Source organism: Sarcophilus harrisii, chromosome 1 (genome assembly GCF_902635505.1).
Source record: "Sarcophilus harrisii chromosome 1, mSarHar1.11, whole genome shotgun sequence".
Classification (NCBI taxonomy): Eukaryota; Metazoa; Chordata; class Mammalia; order Dasyuromorphia; family Dasyuridae; genus Sarcophilus; species Sarcophilus harrisii.
In genome coordinates, this window is record NC_045426.1 from 89,372,495 (window position 1) to 89,399,381 (window position 26,887).

Here is a 26,887-nt window from a genome sequence, read left to right on the forward strand (position 1 = left end):
GATAATAAAGGTCTTCCATAAGTTTCCAGTCCTGTTACATCATATTTCCCTTTAGCTATTCTACATTCCAGATAAATTGCCTATTCATACACTCTCTGTTCTCATTCTGCCCATTCCAGTCATCATAAATATCATGTCCATTTCCCTATCCTCATCCTCCATCTCACCTGTGTAAATCTTTTCCTTTCTTTAAGTTCCCCAGCTAAACTACAGTCTCTGACTTCCAGAAACTTCCTTTTGTCCTCTCTTTCCCACCTCTCATCCTTCCCCCCCAATCATCTAACCCTTTTTAACTCTTTCATAGCCTATCTGTCTGGATCTCTCTTATGCAATTACCAAACTCTTTCAGTATAGTTATTTATAAATACCTCTTCTTCCCCCTACTATATTGTGAACTCTTAGTGATGGCTATTGGCTTGTCTCCTTTTTTTTTAATCTCTTAGTGCAGTGCAATTGCATATGATTTTACACAATATTTATTGAAATGAATTTTCTAGGTTGACAAAACCTGTAATGTGTGAAATTGAATATAAATGAAAAGAATCTCCAATAATTAAATATTATGTACCAAAAAATATATTCCCCCATCTCTGAAAGGCTGAGGAAATAACAACAGGGGCCTTCCTATTATCCCCATACACTTATTTCTCAAACAAGTAGCTTTCTCTGAAGTAGAATGTAAGCTCTTCTAGGACAGGGACAATGTCATTTTTCACCATCATACTAATCCCAGTGCATTCCAAATAACACTCATTTGGCATTTTGTTCAATTCCAGTCTCACATTCTAACAAGATGTAGAAATGTAGTTAAGTATTTCACCTTAGACAACTTCACTTTCTGCACCTGCAAAAACAGGTCCCTGTAGGAACTACCTCACAGGGAGGATTGTAATGAGGCTTAAACAAAGTAATTTATGTAAAAAGTGCTTTGCAAACTCTAAAGCATTATACAGAAGCTCATTATTATTGAGTGTCATGTCACAAATACTAAACTGAATGTTATGCTGTCTACCAATCCCATGCCCAAGTTCACCTCTGTGCCTGTGTCATGTTCTGGCTTCACTCCTTGCATAGCCTGTCTCTTCATCTATCCAAATTCTAGTCATCTTTTAGAACCTAGTTCAAAAATCCAATTTATTCCAGAAAATCTTCTGATTGCCCTAAATTTATTTTTATTGATCCCTCCATCAAGTTAACCCCCATAGCATTTAGTAAGCAGTATGCAATTTCCATAGGCCCTCTTCTTTCATATATTTAGTCTTATTTCTCTAAAAAGACTAAGTTATTTGAGGTCAGAAGCTCTCTTCTATGACACAATTCACATGTATTGGAATCCATTAATAAAAAAGCAATGCTCACGCTGTTCTTTATACATAAAATGTCATTCCTTTCACACTTCCCTCTTTTAACTCCTAATCATCTTTTAAACTCCATGGCAAATGCCACATTCCCCCATTCTACTCAATAACTACCTTTTCCCTCTCAAAGAACCTCTCTAAAAAACTTAGATATTTTTAAATTCTACTTCTGTACCCTATCCCCAGTCTCAGCTTCAGTGCTCTGCATATAACTAAGTGCTTAATATTTGTCAAATGAAATGGCACTGAAGATGGAATCTCAATGCATCCATCTTTTATAAGTGCCCAAAACAGTGTGTTAAAACAGAAAGCAAGAGGGAAGGGATGTTTCTATATTAAGAAGTTGCAACATGAAGTCAAAATTCCCTAATACAACTCCTCCTTAAAGAGAAAAGGATGGGATGTAGCCACCAGGTACTATGAATGTCAGCTAAGGTGATGAAGAGTCTCCTAGGACCCAAGACCCAAAGGTGGCTAGAGACCATAAGCAATCTTTTACCACAAAGGAAACCAAGAGATCTGCCCCAAATATTTCAAGGTGTGCTGTATAAGTTTTCTGTTGCTGTTCTACCTCCAATACCCCTTTCATTCTAGCTTGATCATTTATTTCATTTCATGTGATGATTCAAAGGGTTATATCATAATGTGAGTTGAATGCTAATTAAAGTGCTTCACCTCCAAGTCAGCAAGAGTAGTCATGCTCTTTGGTTTCTTGTAAAAATAACATGTTAAAAACATTAATTGGACATTTCCAAAGTAAGCTTTACAGTAAATATGAAAAAACAAACAAACAAAAAAGATGCAGTAACCCAGTTTGTCAACCTGGATTGATATTAAGGACCTTAGTAAAAACAGATTAATAAAAACATTACTGTGTTCTACAACAACAGAGAACTTTTAAGAATTCTACAACATTGTGCAGCATGATATTTTTGGAAATATGTGTAGAGGAACTGCCCATGTTTAACTGTCCATGAGAGGGTGGGGAGAAGAGAGGAGAAAAAAATTATAACACAGAGTTTTATAGAGGTGAATGTTTAAAATTATCCATATATATATATATGTGTGTGTGTGTGTGTATAAAATAAAAAGCTTTAATTTTTTAAAAATCGCCCCCCCCCAAAAAAAAAGGAGATAAAATAAAATAAAGACTTCCAGCCAAGGTTAAAAAAATTTTTTTTACAATTAAAAAAAGATGATTAAGGATGTGGTAAACAAGACTTAAGAAAAAAATGTTGGGGTTATTGAGTCTCAGATGCCAAAAAATGCTCAATAAGTTCTTGTTGAAATAAATTTAATAATTCCATCACTTTTCTGCTCAAAAATCTTCCATGGTCTCACTGCTTTCAGGATAAATTATTTAGTTTAGCATTCAAGACCCTCCACAAGCAATTAGTCTCTCATATCCTCACCCAGATATTAATATATGGACTAATGTCCATTAACCACTTCCCCAATCCTTGAAGTCTGCTGCCTATAGAATTTTGTCTACTGTTGTCTTTTTTTGTCCAGAAGGTCCTCTCTAAAAGAGACCCCAATGGACAAATATCTTTACAGCACATTTTTTGGAATAGCAAAGAAATGGAGACTAAGGGAATCCTTGATGGTAAGAGAATTTAATTAAATACTACTGCACTGAAGAAATGATGAAATGAGTGGTCTTAGAGAAATTATCCAGGAAAGAGCTAAGGAAGAAGCACTATAGAGCACAGAGTGCCCGGTCTGGAATGAGGAAGACCTGAGTTGAAATCCCATCTTAGATATGAACTGTATGACTCGGTAAAGCTGCTTAATCTTGGTTTGCCTCAGATTCCTCATTTGTGAAATGAGGTAATAATAGCACCTACATCACAGCTGTTGTGAGGATCAAATGAGATAACATTTGTAAAGTACTTAGTACAATAGTGGCTACATAAAATGTTAGCCACTATTATTGTCTTTATTATCTATGTAAACTGATATAGAAGGAAGTGAACAGAGTCAAGAGAACAATTCATACAAAAATAGTAACATTATTAAAAAAAAAAAAACAGTTCTGAAAGACTTGAACTCTGAACAATGAACAAGATCAATCATCTTTTCAGATGTCTGATGATAAAGGCTGCTACCTGCCTCTTGACAGAAAGATAATGGTCTCAAGATGCAGAATGAGACACACAATTTTGGACCCAATCAATAAGGGAATCTGTTCTGCTTGACTATGTACATTTGTTAAAAGGGCTCTGTGTTTTCTTTTTTCTCCCCCAATGGAGTCGAAGGCATCTCACATTCTCCAGTGGAGAAAATTAAGGGAAGTATAAGAAAGGAAAGAAAGTAGAAGAAGAAAAAAAGGTCAGTGAGGCATCTTTTAAAACAAAATACAGCGCAAAAAAAAAAAAAAAAAAAAAAAAAAAAAAAGGCCAGTAAAAATAGAATAGCTTTGAAAACTACAGGCCTATCATATTTTATATTTAAAAAGCTGAGTAAGCTATACAATATAGCTTACTTACTTCCACAATTTCACTAAAATTCTACCTCCAATGACAACCCTAATCTGCTTAATATGTGATCATCTTCCTGTAGCTCCAAAAGACTTAATGTCTCTCTCGTTTTGCTGATTGTCCACAGGTACCAGACCTTCTCTTTTCTTTGTATCTCCCAGAGCTCTGAGCACAGCATAACAATTATTCAACAATTATGACCAGAAATTCTTTTTTTTAAAGAGAAACTAACAAAAAACAAAACAAAACAAAATGAGCACCAAAAAAACAAAACTCTTCAGCAACAAAAGAAGACCTAGAAAATCGAAAAAGACAAGGGACTTCAGAAGCTGCCCAAGGCCTCTCCCCACCACATGCACAAGAATCTACTCTCCAATCTATGTGACAAGCTGCTATTCAGTCCCCTTTCACTCCAGGGCAGAGCAAAAGAGCAGAGGCCTCTTTCCTGGGGGGTAGGAGGGCACTCACTCCACTGGCACAGCTCTATCCACTAAGGTGCCTCCCATCAAGTCTCTACAGCTTCTGACAAGGCTCCTATTCTTGCCCTTTGGAAACAAACAGAACAAGTCCAGTCCTTTTCACAAAAAAACTCAACTATCTGAAAGCCATTAGGATGTTTATTCCAAATTCCTTTCTTCTCCAAGACCCAGTCCTCTAACAGCATGACCTGCAGGCTTTCATAATCCTGCTGGTCCTCCTGCAGCACACAATGTCTTCACTAAAATATGGCAAGCAGAATTGAACATATAACACTTATTTCAAATATGATTCAACCAAGGGAGAGGAATGCATAACCATTACACTGCCCTCTCTATTGCAAGACATGATTCTCTTAATGCAACTACAACATTTTTGGTTATAATATCACACTACTAATCCAATGACCTTGCAAATCACCTCAATTCCCGGATTTTCTTTCTTTTTTTTTTTTTTCAGATGAATTTCTATCTAGCCAAGGCTTCTCATCTTATACTAGTATAGTTGATTTTCTTAAGCCCAACTTTATATCTGCCCAATTAAGTTCCATGACACTGGATTTGACCCAATGTTTAAGTCTATTGAGATCTTTATGGATGATATCTAACATCTGACGTGTAGGACTATTCCTTCTAACTTGATGCCACCTTCAGATCAGACAAATGTCAATGATATAAAGAACTGTTAACTACCTTTCAGTTTCTGAATGTCACAGAAACTCCTTTATAAGTTATTTTTTAAAGGGATTCTCAAGTATTAAGAATGGTTTAGGGGGAAGGAAAAAAAGAATAGCTTAAGAAAGGCAGGGTAGTATAAGAGAAAAAACACAGGACTTGTACACAGAAAGACTATAATCAAGTCACATCCTCTGCTTCTCAGTTTCTTCATTTTCTGGCAAAATGGGAATATTATAAGACTTAACTCACAAGATTGTGGTAAGAAGAATACTTTATAAATTGTAAAGTAGTACTGTTAATGTAAAGTATTATTATCATTATCTTAATCTTCTCTTATTTTTCAATGGGGTTCAGATAGAAATAGTTCTGAGACAATTAACTACACTGCCTTTTTTTTTTTTTAAATTCTTAATGTTACTAGACAGGTGGATGAAATAACTGTTTTTGCAAAAAAAATAAAATATTAGGATCTGAACCATTCTTCTGTAAGCTCACACTCACTCTAAAATATGAGGAGGTGGTGGTGAAGGACAATCATGCCGGTGATGACAATGATGGTGATGATGGCAGGAGTAGTGGCATGGTAAAGAGTAAAGTTTAAATCAGTTTTCCACCTATAAAATGGGGATAATAATACCATACTATTCACCTTATAGGAATTAACTAGTCTGTTAACGTTAAAATGCTAAAGAAATGAGAGTTATTACTACAGGAAGGCAAGGTAACAAGGCCAGGTTACTCCTCTAGCTTCCTTCAACTTATATTGCTGCTATAAATTACTGTTATAAACCACATATTTCATTAAGTAATAATCAACCTATTTCAAAATGTTTCAATTTTGAACTGAATCCTCAATTCAATTTCAATCAAGGAAAGAACATTTGGTAATTTTTCTTGATATAGGTAAGCAAATTTTGTTTCTTCTCATTCATAATGCCTACTTCTGTATGAATTTTTAAGTCAAATGGCTTTTGGTACATATTAGCAATGTTCAGTTATTTTTCTCCATGAGATAATTATAATATTCAACTAACCTGTCTACATCAACCAGTTGTAGTGATACTGTACAGATCAATCATATCTTGGATTTATTAAACATTCTAATACAGTGAAACAAAGAGGTTTAAAAAGCAAAAACCAACCCACAAAGTGTCCTATTGGCCCACCCACACACTGGACTATGCCATTTCATACCCCTTTCTATCACAAATGTCTAAGAAAACTCTAGAAAAAAGCCACTAGGAAAAGGCCAAAGTTATTAAATTCCTTTCAGCCTTTTTGCTGGATTTCTCTAAAAGCCTGGACAAGTGCCAACTGACAATGGCTAAACTAAAAGGTTTTACTATCTCTAATTTCTATGAGTTTTCCTAACCCACACGATCAAGTAAGTCCTCAACAAAACCATTACCTTATCCCAGTAGTATTTTTCCATCTAATTCTACCCCAGTTGAAAGGAGATAAACATTATAATACCATCATAAGAAAAGACAAAGAAATTTTAAAAGTATTATAGAAAATGAAAAGTTATTTTGAGGAACCCAAGAAAAAAGAAAGTTTTGCATTTCAAGATTTGGTCACTATTACAAAATGGATAATAAACAAGAGGGCCATAGTTCTAACAATGTTAACATATCAGACATTAGAAACTATTAAAGTGATTCTGCCAAACCCAATCTAGTGAATAAAATTCCTCTCCTAGCCTCCTTAACCACAGCCCTTCAGCTAATACCGTCCTAGCCCTTCCCACACCCAGTGACATTACGACAGCCATCGTTATCCAGTAGACAGAGGCTCAGACATAGACCACAGGAACTCAGCAAGCTGCTGCATACCTATACAGCACAGCTCCTGGAACCTGGCCCAGATAACCACAAAATACTACACTTACCATGAATGTCCCCTGGTGAAATCATGGCAAATCCTTTCATTTAAATTCCCAATTGCAACTTAAGACCAAGAAGACTTCTAGCTGCAATGTTCTAAGTTGAATATCGTCTGCAACCAAAACTACAGTTGAGTGTAGTGAGATTTCCTTTTGTATTAGTTTACCCTAGAAATGGAACCCCATGACACTTATTTTTAAGTTACCATTACACTGTTCTGCAAAATATCCCTCCCTAAATGTAAATCAAGGATTCCATCATTTTTGAAAATGTTTTTCATTATAGAAAATCATTTCTTTAAAAAAAAATCATAAAAGAATAATGAAGTAGGAATTCCTTTATTTCTATTTCTTCTGTTCTCCATTTAACAAATTCTCTTAATACTTCATGGCTAGGTTAATAAGCATCCCCTGTTCTGAATCATAGTAGAAATAATTGTCTATCATTTAATATATAGTACCCTGTTGGTTACCTTCACATAAATATTCAAGTAGCTCAAGTCAGAAATTCTTCCCAGAAACAAAGCATTTAAATACAGGAACATCTCTCACTTACATGGATCACTGACCCTACTCAGGAGCAAGCTGGGAATATGAATATCCAGCATTTCTCTAAGGGTAGTCACCAACCTCCCTTATAAGCATGCAGGTTCACAAGGCTTCAAAACGTAGAAAAGTTTTATTTATATGGTAAAGGAAAGGAGGACTCACTTCTAAGTCCACAAAAAATCAGAAGTCCTCTACCCATCCCAATCTCCAGTAGGATACTTATCCTTTCTACAGACCTATGGTCCCTACCCTGGGCAGGAAAGGCAGGATTTGTGACTATTATACACTCCATATTGTGGATCCTTTTCTATTATCATTCTTCTCTGTTTTGCTTTAATTATTTGACTCTATTCAGGATAATGTTGCTAATTACTTCCTATGTACATATTAGCTATCAAGTAACTGGAGATATTATTACATTGTAAAAAAACAAACTGTTTTGGGAAATAGGTCTACTTTTCATGCTGAGTCATCTCATTGTAAGTCTACTAACTATTTATTTTCACTCTCCCTCATCACTTGAGCATTCATGTCAGCATCTTCCACTGAGTTTTTTATGGTTTTGAGAGATACTCTCATCATCTTTACTTCAAATGAGATCTTTTCCTTATCAACAGTTCCTAAAACAATCTATCTAGATTTGTCCATTACATCCCATTTTGTGTCATATTTGTTTATGTACTTATTTTATTTTTCCCTAAAATTATAAGCTGGTTAAAGAAAAAGACTGCATTTTTTTTTTTCTATACTTCCAGCATCTAGCAAAGTGCCTCACATTGAGTATATTTATTAAAGTATTGAGTGATAACTTTAAAAATCACACTTTGCAAGTGAAATCTTTCACTTTTCAATCATGAAAAAACCCACCTTCTAGTTCAAACTAAATGTAGCCATTATACACAGGATAGTAGATCTTGACTACCAAAGGTTTCATCTGAGATAAATGGAAAAACAAAAAAGAGATACATAGTTTGTAACTTAAGGACTTTTATAAGCCTTCTAAAGAATGGTCAAGAGCAACATTTAGTAAGTTTGCATTTACAATACTTCTAAAGTTCCCAGTAAACCCCAAAGCAAACAATAGCTACAGCAAGTTTGTTTTGGACTCAATAAGTATATCAAAGGAAGTGATTAAATGCCCTAGTGGAACATAGTAGTTGGAGAATAGAAAGCAGTATTTTTGTGTGCTGTCATCACCAAAACCAAATAAGCCCAACAAAGACCAGGAAAGAAAGAGGGCAATGACACATTTACAATATTTCTTTGCAAAGATGAATGCTTTTCTTTTTTAATGAAAAAGGATAGAACTGAGTCCCAAAGGCCTCAGGAAACACAATATGATCAGTGTTATTAAAAAAAACCACAAGTTGAAGAAGAAAAAATCCAGCACCATAAAACCTTAAGAGTGGTGGCAATAATTAATTCAGGAAAGAATTCTACAAGCTTATGTATATGTGTGTATATACATATGTGCACACAAATATTAACACCTGTACATGAACAATGACATACAAATACCCTTATGTAATAAGCAACATGTATATATATATATGTATATGCAAACTCATATGTATGTACATCTTGTTATATAAAGTTCTATGAGATTTTTAATCAAAGATTTCTAATTTCTATATTCAATACAAAATTTTCAAAAATTAACAAGTGGTACATGATAGGTGTCTAATAAATGTCTGTTGACTCTTAAAAAGCCCCTGGGCTCCTTAAGAATAAAAGTCCTATCTATATAAGAACACATTACATTTTAAAGAAATTTTAGTTAAGAGCCACATTCTGTCTTATCTCCATGTTGGATATCATAATGAAATTACAAGTTAAGTTCCTTTTAAAGGGAAGAAAAGTATATGAAGTTATTTAGGGAGAAGGAAAAAAATAAATTGCAAAAATTGCCGTCAATATTCCAACAACCATTTTGGGGCTTTGTTATTACCTGTCTTAGTTCTTGAGCTTCTTCCTCAGAAACCTGCTCATTCATTTGTAACTGGATCTGACTGCTTTCTCCACTTTTGAGGGAAGGTCCAGAATGCACCACACTTTCTATGAACCCAGATGCTGAAATAAAAAAATGCAAATACAATCATACACTGACATCTTCTGGAAATGTTAAGCAAGTAATAACCAAACAACACATTTAAGGGACTGATTCATAGGATACAGAGCTGGAAGAGAGCTTAAGAGACTTAATCCCTTAATTTTACTAATAAAGAAATCGAGTCCAGAAAGAGATTAAGCAATTTGCCCAAGAACACACCTGTGATACTAACAGAAATGGGATTCAAACCCAGATTCTCTATTTTTTTTTTTTAAGAGAAAAGGCTTTTTAAAAATTGGTGGTGAATTTTTCTTAAGATCTTAAAAAAAACTAGACACAGAAATTGTAAGAAAACCAGAGACCTGATGAAATTTACATTAGTTACATTACTAGGAACTACAGCATCATTCAAAGTTATTCCACCAAAGGCAACAATTTCAGAGAATACAGGAAATTGCAGCATTAATCCAAGCCAAGCCAAGCCAAAATTTATGAGGCTCACTTAGGTGGTAGGTGAGTCAGAGGGCTCTCCCGTAGTCAAGCATTTGCTCAGTTTCAGAATCTAGGTGTTTTCCACTGCCTCAGCACTGCCTATTAACCACCATGGTTTACAGAGCACCTGGGAATCCCATAATCTAACCTAAGAACAAAAGAGCAAGTAGAATGACAAACAGCTACTCAATGTGGCAGCACAGATTGAGCTCGGAAGCAGCAGGCCACCTGTCCCTTATTTAAAGAGCTGGGTCCTATCGAAATAGCTGCTAGCTCTTGTCCTAGATAAGGGCTTCGATTAAAGGTCAATATTTGCCTTTTATTTATAATCCATATCACCTCACACTTAGCATTAACCATGTTTATCAGAACCCTTCCAAACATCCCACAAGTGGCCAAGGTAAAGGTTCAACTGCTTAAAGCAAGCTTCCACTGCCTTCCATTACAGCTAGAAGCAATGCACCATAATGGTAACAGCTGTTAAAGACATCATCAGAACTGAAAAGTAAATAAGGCTAGAGGCAGAAACTAGCCTTCTGCCTGAAGAGCAGCAACTAAATTGGTCAGCAATGATATGCATGAGTTAACTTAAGCAAAGAATGATGGAACAGGCATTTCTTTCTACACATATATGTCCCCAAACAACCTCTTCCTCTTCTTTAAGAGCCATTCCTGAAAACTGCAATTCCCTGAAAATCTTTGGACATAAATGAGGAGAGAAATCTCAATGACAACAAGTAAACTGTTCAGTGGATTATTCCATGAAAATTACTTGTTCTCTTCCATACTAAAGAAGATCCATTACTGAAACTGCAACAATAAAGTCAGAAGATAGAAATAGCAAAAATCAAGATAGATGAAATGTTCTAGCTATTATTTGTTGCAAAAAGACTAACAGATATCAATGTTACAACTATCAAGAAAGAGCATATAGTTGCATACCCTAAGAATCTCCCACCTAATCAAAATCTACTTATCAAATTTCCTTAGTGTTTACACTTCAACAGCATTTTAAACATCTTCCAGAATCCATATCAATTTTACTTCCCCACCAATCACCTTCACAACTTCAACTCTCCTACAACTAAGGGAATCTATTAGTGTCATCAGTTCACCTGAGCTTTCCCATCTCTATACTTTTTCTCATCTCTTGCACCTATCTGGAGTGCTCTTTGTCCTCTGCACCTACTAAAACAATTGTTCCTTTAAAAAAAAAAAAAAAACTCAAATTACACCTTTTCTTGAAATCCTTCCTTGCTTGACCATTCTGGTATTAAGTAAATTTTAACCATCTAATCTCCCATACTGATTCCATCTAAAGTGCTCAGTGACAATGGAAGCTCATGTCCTCAAGTGTTTTCTAAACTAAAGATTACATTCTTTTCAATAGTGATTCAATAATTCAATTCAAAAGCTGTTTGAAAATTTGTAAGTAATTTCAGATCTATATATTTGTGTTTTCATTTAACCAAAATTATCAACAGAAATCCCCATTCCCTAGCCTAAAAAGTGAATTTACTTCATATCATACAATGATGTAACACACATCTCTGAGACTTCATTTCTCATAGCTGCACATATTATTCTGCTTGCAGGTGAGTAGATGAGTGTATACATAGACCTGAGGGGAAACCTATGAACTCACTAGAGTCCCTAAAAAGTTGGCTACTAGGTGATAAAATTGACTTCAACCACAGCCACAAACATTAAAATGTAAAAAAGCTTTAATCTGCAACACTGAGAGGTTTCCATACAATGATGAAATAAGAGATGAATAAAATTCCTATGTGTAATATATGTATGTATTATTTGTGTATAGCTACATAGTACAACTATGCAAATACACACAATGAGAAAGCCAATCAAAAATCAGTCTTATTAGGGTCACAACATGTGTGGCATGTATGTTATGCATAAGGAGCAGCAATAACTGGAAAAATATGGTTTAAAATGAATCACTGTGCAATTTACACAAAGCTGACCTCAACATTTATTGCAATTGTAGGAAAGTTATGAAAAAAAACCCAGAAATTATAGGTCTATTTTCCTGTCTCCTAAGGTTTTCTACTCTTCTCATTATGTCTTTTTTTTTTAAGTTTTTTTTTTTTTTTTTTTTTGCTGTATTTTGTTTTCACATTACATTTACAGGTTACTCCCACTTCATGAGAGGTCTCTTGTAACAAAGTAAAACAGTTAAGTAAAACTAATAATACAGTGACCTCATCTGAAAGTGCACACAGCAATTCACGTCTGTAACACTCTCCCACTTCACTATTTAAAAAAATGAACAGAAATCTATTTTCTCTCTTTCACCCCTACCGCATTAAGAAAAACAAATTTCTTCTAATTGGTATACATAGTCAAGAAAAAAAATTCCCTTAATGGCTATATAGAAAACGCCTCATTTGGCAGCCTAAATCTGTCATAGAGAACATGTTTCATTATCAGTCGGAATTGCAAATGGTCACTATCTTCATGATGGTTCTTAAAGCTTCCAAGTTGTTTTGTACAATGCTGTTGTTATTATATGAGTTGTTCTGTTTCTATTCACTTCATTCTTCATCAATTTATAAAAGTTTTTAAAAATTGTTCATTTTTATAATATTGATGTCAGAATGTTATGCTTCATGGTGGAGATGAGAAATAATTTTCTAAGTGAAAAGTTATATATTTCAAGAGTGCTATATATCAAGTTAAGAGAACCCTAGAACGCAACTGCTCTCAGATAATTGACAGTTCTACCTATTTCTGTTTCCAGATTTGAATTATAAGATAAAGGATTCTTTAATGAACTCCATTTATGAAACAAAGCTTTAAACAGGATCTGTTTTAAAGAGCTACATTTGACAGTATCTGATCTCACTGATTCAGAAGTTCCCTCCAACAATAAAGATTACTGCCTCTCCATCTATGGAACTGGTCTATGTCCTTTCTCAAGTTCACCAAAGGGGATGTACTCAATGTGCTGGAGTCTGTCAATTAATAAATGTTTATTAAGTATCTACTAGTATGTGCCAGGCATTGTGTCAAGTGCTGGAAATACAAAGAGAAGCAAAAAAAAAAAAAAAAAAAAAAAAAAAAAAAAAAAAAAAAAAAAGACTCCTAAGTAGCCTATGATACTCTGACACTTTCTAGGAGTTCTTGCCCAATTAAGTGCAGGTTCACTGTGACCAGACTGCCACCCTGTGGCCATAATTTATACTCAATAAAAGGCTAATAACAATGTTTTCGGTGGTGCCATAAAACTCATGATTTCCACTACTCCACACTTCATGAGTTTCCAACTCGGAATAGTACAAATACAGGTGGAGGACAAGCTGCATCATTCTTAGCTCACTGATTCCGGGGTTACAAACAATAATGATGATGACGGCTAGCATTCACAGAGTGCTCAAAGATTGAAAAGGGCCCTACATCCATTGTTTCATTTCATAATAAAATACAACAGAGAGAAGTGAAGTCTGACAGCAGGCTTTATACAATTTAAGTCCTCCACAAAATCAAAACCGATTTACCTGGATGTGTCAGAAGTTCTAAAGTTAGCTGCTTTTAAAACACTAATAAGTATGTGAACAATTTCTGTTTAAAATAAGCAAAAAGATAAAAAATAGAATTTCAGTTACTTCCTAGAATATTCATGATAAATTGTGGTTGACAAACTCAGATTTCCAAGAGACCTTAGGAATTTCTTTAGTCCAAGTCATGTCACACTGGTCATTGGAAAATCATTTCCAGTGACAGATAAATATAGATATTCCAAAAATTCAAAGTTACTATGTATGAGAAATGAGTTCAAATCTGGCCTCAGACATTGTTTGATCCTGAGCAAGCCATTTAATTAACCCTGTTTGCCTCAGTTTCCTTATCTGTCAAATGAGCTGGAGGAGGAAATGGCAAACCATTCTAGAATCTTTGCCAAGAAAACCCCTAATGGGATCACAGACAAAAGTGAAACAAATGAATAACAACAAATGAGAAGATACATTAATAGATGGTCCAGTGCTCAGTCAGTTTTCCAAGAGCCCCCAATTTAGCCTGTATATCTTAAATACTGTATCCCAGACTAGGGACTGGACCTATAATTCTATTGGTATTGTTCTTTCTCTACCACTAACAGCAAATCTGCCCTGGGCCACAAAGAGACAGAGGTGTCAGAGGCAAGTCTCAAGCCCAAAGTTCCCTGGTTGTGCAGTCAGTTCTCTAGTCACCACAACACAATGCCTCTCAACTTGAATAAAATCAAATAGTGTGTTCCATGGCCATTTTCTCAAATCAAACAGAGCAAAAACAGACTCCCATACTACCTTCTTCTGACTGGACAGTGTCTCCCAGGGGCACATACCATTTGCCTCCTAAGGGCCTCAGTCATGCCCCAAGCAGGTATGTGCTCTGATCCCATATTTATAGTATCTATTCCCTACTCAGATCCCACCTCTTTTATGAAGGTTTTTCACACTTTATTCCAGGCCATGAAATTTTTTCTTTCCCTACCAAATTTCTTGATAGCAGAACCTATTTGATTTTGATCTTTGTGCCCCTAGCACCTAGCTCAGTGTCTGGCACACAGCATGTACTTAAAAAATGCTTTCTGACTGATTTAACATCTAGTTAGCATTTGCATTTAGTAATATTTTTAACATGTTCTTCTATCTGCTTTTCACAACAACTGTGGGAGGAAGGGGCTATTGTTATCCCCATTTTAGAGATGAGGAAAAAGGTTAAGTCACTTACTCAGGGTCAGATCAGGCACACATCTGAAGCTGAATCTTAATTCAAGTCTTCTTTATTTTGGGTGATCCAATGACTACCTAGTTGCACTTTACTATGCATCCCTCATTTGGCAGTCAATACAGCCTGCCTTCTTTGCTATTTGCCTTTTTTATAAAGAGGTATCCTATACCAGTGGCTCTTTATCCCTGGTGCCTAAAAGAGATTTGGAGATAATATGCTAGCCTGAACCCTAATCATCTAGCTCACAATCTGGGCAATCTATTATATCCCTCACTCAGCCACCCCAGAATGAGTACAGCTGCAGCAGACAGGGCAAACCCAGACCCAGCCAGGTCCAACTGATCAATGAGGGAGAGAACCACCCCCTCCCTATACCCCACCACTCTCTCAGCTACTTCCAGATTCTCTCTTCATCTTCATTCAGCAACTTTTCCTCCTATGATAGTCGACACAATTCAAATCTTCCACCCAAACCAAGTCACAGTGAGCTTTGTATATTGGCCCCCAGGGCATTATGCTTCCTCCTTTCTCTTCTCCTTTCTCCCACCTAACTCAAGTACAACCCTCCACATGAAATTTTGCCTGGTTTCCTCAATTGCTAGTCTTCTTCCAAAACTAATTTTTAGTATTTGGAATTTATTCTCTTTATTGGTCTTTAGTCTATCCATATTAATATATGAAGTTGCTAATCAGAATGTGCCTTGTAGTCCAAATTGTTTCATTCTTCGTACTCATATTACCATTTTTCATAGTAAGTGCCTAACAAATGCTTTTTAATTATTGCACAGAGGAAAAAATAACTCAATTTAAGTGTATATTCAAAGGCCACCTTTCCTTAGACTAAGGTGATAAGCACTCAACTTCTGTTGACATCTTTTACTGTCTGAAACTTCTACCATCAACTTCTTTTCCTCCTCTTTCCCTAAGTTGCTAATATTATCCCCCATCTAAGAGAAAAACAAGGGTGGAGGAAGTGTTAGCTATTTAGCTATTTAGAACTTCTAAGGAAAGGAGTCAGGGACCTCAGGGGTATTTGTTACTGACCTTTCTCAAAAGCTCCAGAACTAGATTCTCAGACACCATAGTGTCACCTAGATGTCAAAAATTGAGATGCCTACTTTCAACATCACCACTTATATAGTGCCTCTAAGGATGAAAACTTAGGTGTAACCTCTGACTCTTTCCAGCCTTTCACAGCCAAATGATTACCATGTCCTGTGACCTTTACCCTCTGTACATCTCTAACATCAATCCCTCCTCTCTATTCCTGGTGGCAATAGTTTAACATGCAGTTTCATTACTACCTGCCTCCATTAGTTTTTAGTCAGGTTTTCATGCTCTTGTCCAACTCTGATATGACTACCAGAAAAGAAAGGACTGAGAGTAAGAAACATGTAGAAAAAAAGAAAAAAAAAAAGTAATGTAGAAAGTCAGGAGACATTGATAAAAATATAGAAAAGAGCTTTACCCAGTGATCCTGAGCCACAAGAGGTAAGATGGAATTGTTACCAACTTTACTGCAGGAGTGTTGGGAGATGGGAGAAAGGAATCTTCAAAAGATTAGTTTCTCCCATACAAGGCTGTGAATCTCAGTAATAAATAATAAATTTCTTTAAAAGGCGAGGGAAGAGGAGTATATATCGCAAAAAAATTTGGAAAGAGTGATAATAGGTTCACAGGAAGATTGGTATGACATTAAATAGCACAAAGCCAAAAAGCAAAGTGAAAATAAAGTAAAAGTAAAAGACAGGATTGTTACCATCCTCGTCTGCCTCCCCCACCCAGGTTACAGGGAACCTTCATACTGCTCTCCATCAAGAATTAACAGTGCAGGAAATAGATTCTAACATGTGCTAGAAGGGGACAGGAAACAGAATGAGGTGTAATGAAAACAAAACTTCTTGGAAAGGGAATTAGTGTAAGCTTGACCAATGAATATCATTGAAAAAGAATAATGGATGGGCAGAAGAAAAAGGAGGGGTAGGCACTTTTTATCTGAGGTGGGAGAAGAGGGTACAGGAGATACAGAGAGAGAGAAAGTGAGGATGAGAGACTACAAAAATAAAGATAAAACCAAATTCAAGAATTTAGGATTGGACCAGGTAATGAGTAAGAAGATAGACCTTGGTCATATTAGTTGAAAGCAAAACGAAGCACAGGGATTGCTTTAAAAAATAAGAGAAGGAGACAGCTAGATGGCGCAATGGATAGAATGTTGGCCCTGATGTCAGGGGGACCTGCGTCTATTATATTTCAAGTGAATCTGAGAAAGGCAGGAGTTGTGATCATGATTTACAACAAAAACGAATGTCAAGAAAGAAACTGGAAACTACATTATGCTTATAGGAAACAAAAATAATGAAAAAACTATTAAAAATTTTTGTACCAAAGGGCAGAGCATCTAAAAGAAAGATTAGGTATAATAAAGATAATAAAGACTACCTAAACTAATCTATTTATTTAGCGCTATACCAATCAAGACTCCCAAAAAACTATTTTGATGATTAGAAAAAATAACAATAAAGTTCATATGAAAAAACAAAAGGTCAAGAATTTCAAGGGAATTAATGAAAAAAAAAAATCAAATGAAGGTGGCCTAGCTGTAGCAGATCAAAAATTATATTATAAAGCAGGGGTTACTAAAACCATCTGATATTGACTAAGAAATAGACTAGTTGATCAATGGAATAGGTTAGGTTCAAAAGACAAAACAGGCAATAACTTTAATTATCTAGTGTTTGACAAACCCAAAGACCCCAGTTTTGGGGATAAGAATGCATTATTTGACAAAAATTGCTGGGAAAATTGGAAATTAGTATGGCAGAAACTAGGCACTGACCCACACTTAACACCATACACCAAGATAAGGTCAAAATGGATTCATGACCTAGGCATAAAGATTATAAATAAATTTTAAGAGCATAGGATAGTTTACCTCTCAGACCTGTGGAAGAGGAAAGAATTTATGACCAAAGAAGAACTAGAGATCACTATTGACTACAAAATAGAAAATTTTGATTATATCAAATTGAAAAGTTTTTGTACAAACAAAACTAATGCAGGCAAGATTAGAAGGGAAACAATAAACTGGGAAAACATTTTTACAGTCAAAGGTTCTGATAAAGGCCTCATTTCCAAAATATATAGAGAATTGACTCTAATTTATAAGAAATCAAGCCATTCTCTAATTGATAAATGGTCAAAGGATATGAACAGACAATTTTCAGATGATGAAATTGAAACTATTACCACTCATATGAAAGAGTGTTCCAAATCACTATTGATCAGAGAAATGTAAATTAAGACAACTCTGAGATACCACTACACACCTGTCAGATTGGTTAGAATGACAGGGAAAGATAATGCGGAACTGTTGAAGGGGATGAAAGCAGGGACACTGATACATTGCTGATGGAATTGTGAACACATCCAGCCATTCTGGAGAGCAATTTGGGACTATGCTCAAAAAAGTTATCAAACTGTACATACCCTTTGATCCAGCAGTGTTTCTACTGGGCTTATACCCCAAAGAGATACTAAAGAAAGGAAAGGGACTTGAATGTGCCAAAATGTTTGTGGCAGCCCTCTTTGTAGTAGCTAGAAGCTGGGAAATGAATGGATGTCCATCAATTGGAGAATGGTTGAGTAAATTGTGGTATATAAATGTTATGGAATATTATTGTTCTGTAAGAAACAACCAGCAGGATGAATACAGAGAGGATTGGTGAGACTTACATGAACTGATGCTGAGTGAAATGAGCAGAACCAGGAGATCATTATATACCTCAACAACAATACTGCATGAGGATGTATTCTGATGGAAGTGGATTTCTTCGACAAAGAGAAGATCTAACTCAGTTTCAATTGATCAAGGATGGACAGAAGCAGCTACACCCAAAGAAAGAACACCAGGAAATGAATGTAAACTGCTTGCATTTTTGTTTTTTCTCCCGGGTTATTTATATCTTCTGAATCCAATTCTCCCTGAGCAACAAGAGAACTGTTCAGTTCTACACACATATATTGTATCCAAGATATACTGTAACCTCTTTAACATGTATAGGACTGCTTGCCATCTGGGGGAGGGGGGTGGAGGAAGAGAGGGGAAAAATCGGAACAGAAGTGAGTGCAAGGGATAATGTTGTAAAAAATTACCCTGGCATCTGGCATGAGCTCTGGCAAGAAAAAGTTATTAAAAAAATAATAATTAATTAAAATAAATAAATAAATAAATAAAAAGATTCGCAAAGAGAAAAAAAAAAAAAAAGAAACAACCAACAGAATGAATACAGAGAGAATTGGCGAGACTTACATGAACTGATGCTAAGTGAAATGAGCAGAACCAGGAGATCATTATATACCTCAACAACGATACTGTATGAGGATGTATTCTGATGGAAGTGGATTTCTTCGACAAAGAGAAGATCTAACTCAGTTTCAATTGATCAAGGATGGACAGAAGCAGCTACACCCAAAGAAAGAACACTAGGAAATGAATGTAAACTGCTTGCATTTTTGTTTTTCCTCCCGGGTTATTTATATCTTCTGAATCCAATTCTCCCTGAGCAACAAGAGAACTGTTCAGTTCTACACACATATATTGTATCTAAGATCTACTGTAACCTCTTTAACATGTATAGGACTGCTTGCCATCTGGGGGAGGGGGGTGGAGGAAGAGAGGGGAAAAATCGGAACAGAAGTGAGTGCAAGGGATAATGTTGTAAAAAATTACCCTGGCATGAGTTCTGGCAAGAAAAAGTTATTAAAAAAATAATAATTAATTAAAATAAATAAATAAATAAAAAGATTCGCAAAGGGAAAAAAAAAAAAAAAACAACCAACAGAATGAATACAGAGAGAATTGGCGAGACTTACATGAACTGATGCTAAGTGAAATGAGCAGAACCAGGAGATCATTATATACCTCAACAACGATACTGTATGAGGATGTATTCTGATGGAAGTGGATTTCTTCGACAAAGAGAAGATCTAACTCAGTTTCAATTGATCAAGGATGGACAGAAGCAGCTACACCCAAAGAAAGAACACTAGGAAATGAATGTAAACTGCTTGCATTTTTGTTTTTCCTCCCGGGTTATTTATATCTTCTGAATCCAATTCTCCCTGAGTAACAAGAGAACTGTTCAGTTCTACACACATATATTGTATCTAAGATCTACTGTAACCTATTTAACATGTATAGGACTGCTTGCCATCTGGGGGAGGGGGTGGAGGAAGGGAGGGGAAAAATCGGAACAGAAGTGAGTGCAAGGGATAATGTTGTAAAAAGTTACCCTGGCATGGATTCTGTCAATAAAAAGTTATTTAAAAAAGAAAAGAAAAATTAGGTAAACTGCAAAATGAAATAGACAGTGACAGGATAACCAAAAACTTTATAATCTGGGAGTAATCTCAATGAATTAAACATAAAGCTTTTATAAAAATGACATTGCTCTGATAATTCAGGATAAGATTTTAATAAAATTTTGGTTCTGGAATTAATCCTATAAAATGTGTGTAATGTAAAGAAAAGCAAAGTTTTAAGAGTAGATAATCAACTATCTCCTTTTGAGTCACCAAAAGCTATTTAAGTACTTTCAAACTTCAATTGTGTAGTGTGATATATTGCATATATTTTTAGATTTCAATGTACTCATTAGCTAATCTGGTTTTTTCCTCCTTATTCTCTCTTTTGTTTTTAAAAATACTATTTCTTACATGGAATGATTTTCTGGAAGGAGAGGGAGACATACAGAAGAAAATCATAGTATGTAATAACAAAAGCTATAGACAAAAACTTAAAATAACAAAAAAAATGTTAAATTGTTCTCTATACATAATAAAAAATTCAAAAAATGTGAGAATCATAGATCCCATAGTCTAGAAGACATGGCATATAAATAAATTCTGAAAAGCACATTGTAGTACAAAGAGGATCTGGATTCTAAAAGACTAAACAAGGTTTAGCTATAGCAAATGCTGCTGAGATAGAAAAGGATATGTGAAGGCTTGATGATTGCTTCTTTCCTTCAAAAGACAAGCCTTGCCTTTCGAGTGTCTCACTAACAAGACTGGCCTCTGAGGTACTTTAAAAAAAAAAAAAAAAACTTTAAAAAACCAGCAATTAAGAAAATCTTAATTAAAATCTTAAGGCATGGAGAGGTTGAGATCTGTGATAGTGGGAAAACTGACCAGAGCAATGCAATCACAGGCCTTTTAAAAGAGTCCCCATCAGGTGAGGAGATCATTTCCAAGTGTAATTCATTCGGGAAAAGGAGAGTTTCTACCATCACTTTTCAATTAGATGGTTCTGTTCCTGTCACTCACCTGCACGCCAGATGGCATTGCCCTTCTCTGCTGGCGGTGAGTCTCTTGTGCTCTGGAACACCATTGCATCTTCTAAAAATTCAATTTTCTTGCTGAATTGCACTTCTAAAATTCGGATAATCTCTGGCATCTTTGCTGACAATAGTCGGTAGGCTGTGTCTGGCTTACCAATAAATCTCTGGCGTATGCTGATTTCATAAGGGGTGTGAACTTTAATGTCATCTACATCTTCCCTTTCAAATCTGTGTAAAAGTTGAGAACTGGAGTCACTGATTTCCAATCCAGAAACCAAGACAGTAAATTTTCCTGGTTTAGGATGCAACTCAGTATTTTGTGTAATAATTGCTGGGATTTTTATTATCACTCCTGATTTTCCAAATGGCTCAGAACTGGATACTGGGATGCTTTCCTTGGGTTTTGTTTCAGATGGACTTTTCCAGAGTTTGGTACTAAAGGGCCACCAAGAAGGAGATTCAAGTTCAGTGAGCAATCTAAAGAGAAAAACAACAACAAAAACAAATATTCGATGAAATAGAACCAAATAATTTCAATAACATATTCTTACAAGCAATTTTGACTTAGAAGACAATGAAAGAAGTCAAATGTGTAAGAAAATACAGTGAGAATTTTTTGACTCAATACAAGAGACAGTTTGGTATAAAATAGAAGGAGCAAAAGTTTTGGGAGTTAGAAGGATTCCCAATCCAGTCCAACATTTTACTGGTTGTGGATGATGAGAAAATCCCTTCCCCCTGAGTCTCTGTTCTCCTTAAAAGTGAAAAGGACATATAACATGTGAACCCGCCTACCTTGTGAAAGTACTGGTAAAAGTATGAAGATAAACTTCCATGGAAGTCAAACATACAATGAGTACAGTCTTATCAACTAAAATGAAGTAGGACTTAGGAACAAAATGTCAGACCAAGAAGGGTCCTTACAGAGAAACCGATTTAATGCCTTCATTTAGAAGAAACTAAAACCCTTCAGAGATATTTCTTTTAAAAATAATAATAACAACAATAAGCAGAGAACTAATGAAAGGAAACCAAGTAGCCTTAGAATCCAATCTCAGATTGTCTCTTGATAGCACTGTGACCATTTAACCTCCATGTGGGGCTCTGAGTCTCAGTTTCTTCACTTATAAAACTGGTATAAATACCACCTTGTCTTTCCTCAGACTTTTGTGAGAAATAATTCATTTAGATCCCTAGTCTATTCCAATCAGTAGTGATCAATTTGGTAGAACTGTATCAAAGTTCTGTACGTAAGGCCCCAGAGTTGTGAGATGTAGAAGTTCAGTTGCTCTAAAAATCAAATTTAGAAATGACACTAAAATAAAAACTATGCAGGAGGCATATAAACTTAACTTTCTTAAATTGTAACAATCACTCCATCTATTCTTTCATCATAAAGATGATCTGACATGATCCCACCACTCACCTCCTCTCCTCACTTAATGGGCAAAGTCACACACTATTCCTCCTGAGTTCACTACAAGAATGTTACCTTATTTCAAGTGTATCATCAATGCTGCAGAGCAACCCTTATATTTTTCCTCCATTAGCAACCACATTTCCTCCTTAGCAGCCATTCCAAATCTCCTTTCTACTTAAGTTACACATACCACCTCGTCCTTCGCTCCCGTCTCAGAGGATGCCTTAGTTCCTACTCCATGGAGAAATTAGAGGTCACCCTCCATGTTCCTCCTTCCATCCCCACTTCTATCCTGCCTCTCCAAATCTCTTTCATCATTATCCTGTACTCTCTTATCCCTTGTTTCAGTCTGTTGAAAAGAGAGCCTATTCCTTGTCACGGCCCACCTCTGCACTCCACAGTGAGAATTTTTTGACTCAATACAAGAGACAGTTTGGTATAAAACAGAAGGAGCAAAAGTTTATACAAACACAATATCCTGGAGTCTCCTTTAGGAGTTTGTCCCCAATATTGTTTCCTTTCCTCCTCTTATCTTCCATTTCTCCTTGAGCACTGCATGGCTTCCTTTATTTAAAAAAAAAAAAATCCTCAGGGGCAGCTAGATGGCACAGTGTATAGAGCAATAGCCCTGTAGTCAGAAAGACCTGAGTTCAAATTCAGCCTCAGACATTTCCTACTTCCTAATTGAGCAAGTCACTTAACCCCAATTATCTTCAAAAAAACAAACAAAAAAATCTTTTACTTGGCCCTATGACACCTCAAGTTATTATCCTTCATCTCTTTTCTTACTCACAGTTAAACTGCTAGAAAAGGTAATTTACACTTCAATAGCTCCATTTTCCTATTTCTACTCTCTTTCATAACTTTTTAATTTAACTTTGGATCCCACTTCTTCACCAAAAACTACTCTCTCTAAAATAAACTCAATTGCTAAATCCAACAGTCTTTTCTCAGTTCTCACTTTACCTCTTCGCAATTTTTGAAACCACTGAATCTACCCTGTGCTCCTGGACACTCTCTTCTCTCCTACCATGCATAACACTGCTCTCTCGATATTGTTCTTACTTGTCTTACCTATTCCTTCTGTTTCCTCTTCTGGATCCTCACCTCTCTCCTGCCTGATAAGTGTCTCTTTTCCCAAAACTCTCTCTTGTGTTCTTTTTCTCTCCCTTATTTCACCAAGTTTAATGGACTTGGTTATTCCCTCTATGCAGATGATTCCCAATCTGTATAGTCAGCCTTAATATTTTTCCTGAAGTCTAGTCCCACATGGTCAATCAGCTGCTATACATTTCGACTCTGAGAACTTCCCAACTCAAATAAAAGAGAACTTATTCTACTTTCCCAGTCCCACCCCATATCCCATCCATCCCTTCTACAAACTCTATTTCTTTTGAAATGATGCACTATGCATCATTTCAATAACTGAGGCCCAAGACCCAACAATCACCTTTGGGGTCTTCTCTCTTCTTTGTCGCCCTCCCCTAGTCAGTCCACAAAACTTAAAAGTCTATCTCTAACATATCTCTTATCCAATTCCTTTTCTCTATGCATGCAACCTTTAACCTTGTCTTTATCATCTCTCTCCTGCACTATTCTAATAGTATCCCACTTGACTTTCCTGCTTTTCTCTTCTCCAATCCATTTTGTATAGATCTGCCAAATGAATCTCTTTAAAGCATATATAACTAGATCAAGCTTTCAATGGCTATTACCTTAGCAAAGAACACAATCTTAGCACATAGCATTTAAAGCCCTTCACAATTTGGTTCCCATAGATGTAAACTAAGTATGAACTTTATTGGCAATAAGTTTTACCAGTGTGAAACCACAGTATTGGCAAATGTATTCTTTAGAACATGGCTAAGAAACCATACAGAACATGGTATCTCAACACTGCAGCATTCTATCATCTAATTCTGCATAGGACCAATCTTCTCAACTTAAAGTCATAATTCATGTGCCCATTTGTGTCATGTCAGTTCTATTAAGTGTGCTTTAGATGCACTATAGACACAAAAAGTAACAGAACTTCTTTCTTCCTACTAAGAATTTAAATTCTGAAATAAAAATTCTCAGGGCAAGAAATTTAAATATGGGGAAAATAGTAGGGGATCATCCTTTTGTGTGAGATTAAGATGTAAACTTTAGGTTTAGAACATAGGAAGTCATATACAATACCTGTCAGCTACATCCATATCAGATTCAATCTTGTCCAGTCCTTTCATGATATTATCAAATTGCTCACCCTGATGGTGAAGGACTTTTGCTGTATCTTCTAAACGTTTCTGGGAACAGGCCATTAGGCCTGTCAGTTCTTTACCCTTGGTCATCTGGGGAGAAGATGCCTCAGCTCCTGGGTAAGACAACAGCAGCTCCCTCCAGAAATGCTCAATGATGTTGAAGACCACATTCCGGCTAGGTTGGAAGGAACTGAACCAGTGCTTTATGTGGTCCTTCTCCAAAATAGTGATAGAGCTAAAGATGAAGTGAGATGATTCTTTTTTAATCTCACTGATGCTTGAAAGGGGGAAGCTGACCAATAATTCTCCATTTTTATCAGTCAAAAATTTTAGCAAAGTAGAAGTCAATGAAAGCTTGCCAGGGATCCATCGTTTCTCAGGTTCCAAATAATAAGAACATGGCCATGTGTGGATGCAGATGTCTCTGTTCATCAGCTTGCTGTGCCTACTAGACACAAAAGGATGCAAGCTTTTTACCTTTAAATAGGAAGAGGAAAGAACAAATTAACAAGACATATTCCTCCTCTGAAAAGAAAGTCCCCACCATATGCAAAAATACTTGTAGCAAAACTTTTTGTGATAGCCAAAAATTGGAATCAAAGTAGATATCATCAGTTGGAGAACGACAAAACTGATACATGAATGTAACGGAATACTATGCTGTAAAAAGTGATGCGTATGATAAATACAGAGAAACAAGGAAGGAGTTACATGAACTGATGCAAACTAAAATAAGCAGAATACAGAAAACAATATATACAGTGATTATAACAAGGTAAATACAAAGCACAACCAAAAAAAATCAAAAGTAAAGATTTATAAAATCATAAAAAATAAGCATGACTAAATAGAAAAAAAAGGAGAAGACATTCCTCACCCCTTTCAGAGATGGAAGATTCACAAGTGTTGTACAATGCACAATGTACGATGTTTTTGAAGTATTGATCAGTTACACTGATCTTCTTCCCTTTTTTTTCTTTTTTACTTAAAAATACTATTCATGATGTGGGATAGTTCTTTGGAAGGAGAAGATACTGAAGGGAAGTATGATGATATAAAAAAAGTCATCAATAAGAATTTACTTTAAAATATATATACTCCAAATGACTCAACAGAAAATGCCAAGAAATTAACAGAAGATATTTTATATTTCTGTCTTAATATTGAAAGAATAGTGACATATTCTTAATACTTTAAGTCTTAGTCCTTTAGCTGAGAGGATCCCCAGAAATAGAACATTTTCTGTTCTTGGGAATCCATCCCAATTCTTTATCTTCCATTTTAAATAATGTTCCAAATCACTACATTACAATTTACTTGTCTGAAGTGTCTTGTTGCAAGATGAAAAGAGCAGAAGCCCATCTAGTCTTTATTCATATCAAGAAACAATCAGACCTATATAGACAAACCATGGGGTCTGTGGGGATACATTTCAGTTTAAGTGTAAGTTTTAAAGCACTTCATAAATTGTACATCCCACCCCACCCTTTCAAATTTCATGTAAGAGCTCCTATAAGAAATCTGCCCTAGCCTTCCCAGTTACTGGTGGTGTTCTTCAAGTTAACTATTATGTATTTACTTGTCTCCATACATGCTATGTTCTTCCAGTAAAGTGTCAGCTCCTGGAGGGAAGAGACTCTTTAATTTTCATCTTTATGTCCCCAGGACATATCATAAATCCATGCTTCTAGAAGACCCTCAAAAAAAACCCTCAAAAAAAATTACTTAATTGAATTCTGATATATGGGCACTGGAGGGTGCCATTAAGTATTTAGTGATAGTGAATCTTTTCTACTCTCTTTCTTAAGTACTAATTTACATGGCCAGAACTATGATATGCAATATAGAAAATTTAAAAGAAAAGAATTTAAAGACCCAAGCCGCTAGTTTAGTTACAACAATCTACACCCATGGTATTTTACCTTTCTACCCACTAAAATCTGTCAGTGACTCCAAACTCTCAATTCAGGGTTCTTTCCCCTACACTATACCAAAGAAGAATATTGGAATTAAAAGACAGTGAAATGGCTATTTCGCACCTGTTTGAAACTGGAGAGGGATTTCAGGTTCCTGTTCAATGACCCAATAGAAGAATAAATGAAGAATTTGAAGGCAGGTTACAGAAAACAAAGAACAAGGCAACTAAAGTAGAATCATGTGCCATACACTTAGTGTATCATCCAGTAT

The 26,887-nt window shown here is 35.7% G+C and overlaps 1 protein-coding gene across 2 annotated transcripts in view; it reads right to left on the reverse strand.

Annotated features, from left to right (window-relative positions):
- SNAP47 (synaptosome associated protein 47) overlaps nt 1-26,887 on the reverse strand; it is a 66,215-nt gene that overhangs the window by 35,645 nt on the left and 3,683 nt on the right. For both annotated transcript variants that reach the window (XR_004233089.1, XM_012543453.3), the window contains exons 2-4: nt 24,639-25,177; nt 21,024-21,514; nt 9,372-9,493 (exon numbers count right to left, since the gene is read on the reverse strand). Coding sequence is in view for 1 of the 2 variants with exons in the window: in XM_012543453.3 (XP_012398907.1) it covers nt 9,372-9,493; nt 21,024-21,514; nt 24,639-25,132 (1,107 nt within the window). In the remaining variant the exon portion in view is untranslated. The remainder of the gene's footprint in view (nt 1-9,371; nt 9,494-21,023; nt 21,515-24,638; nt 25,178-26,887) is intronic.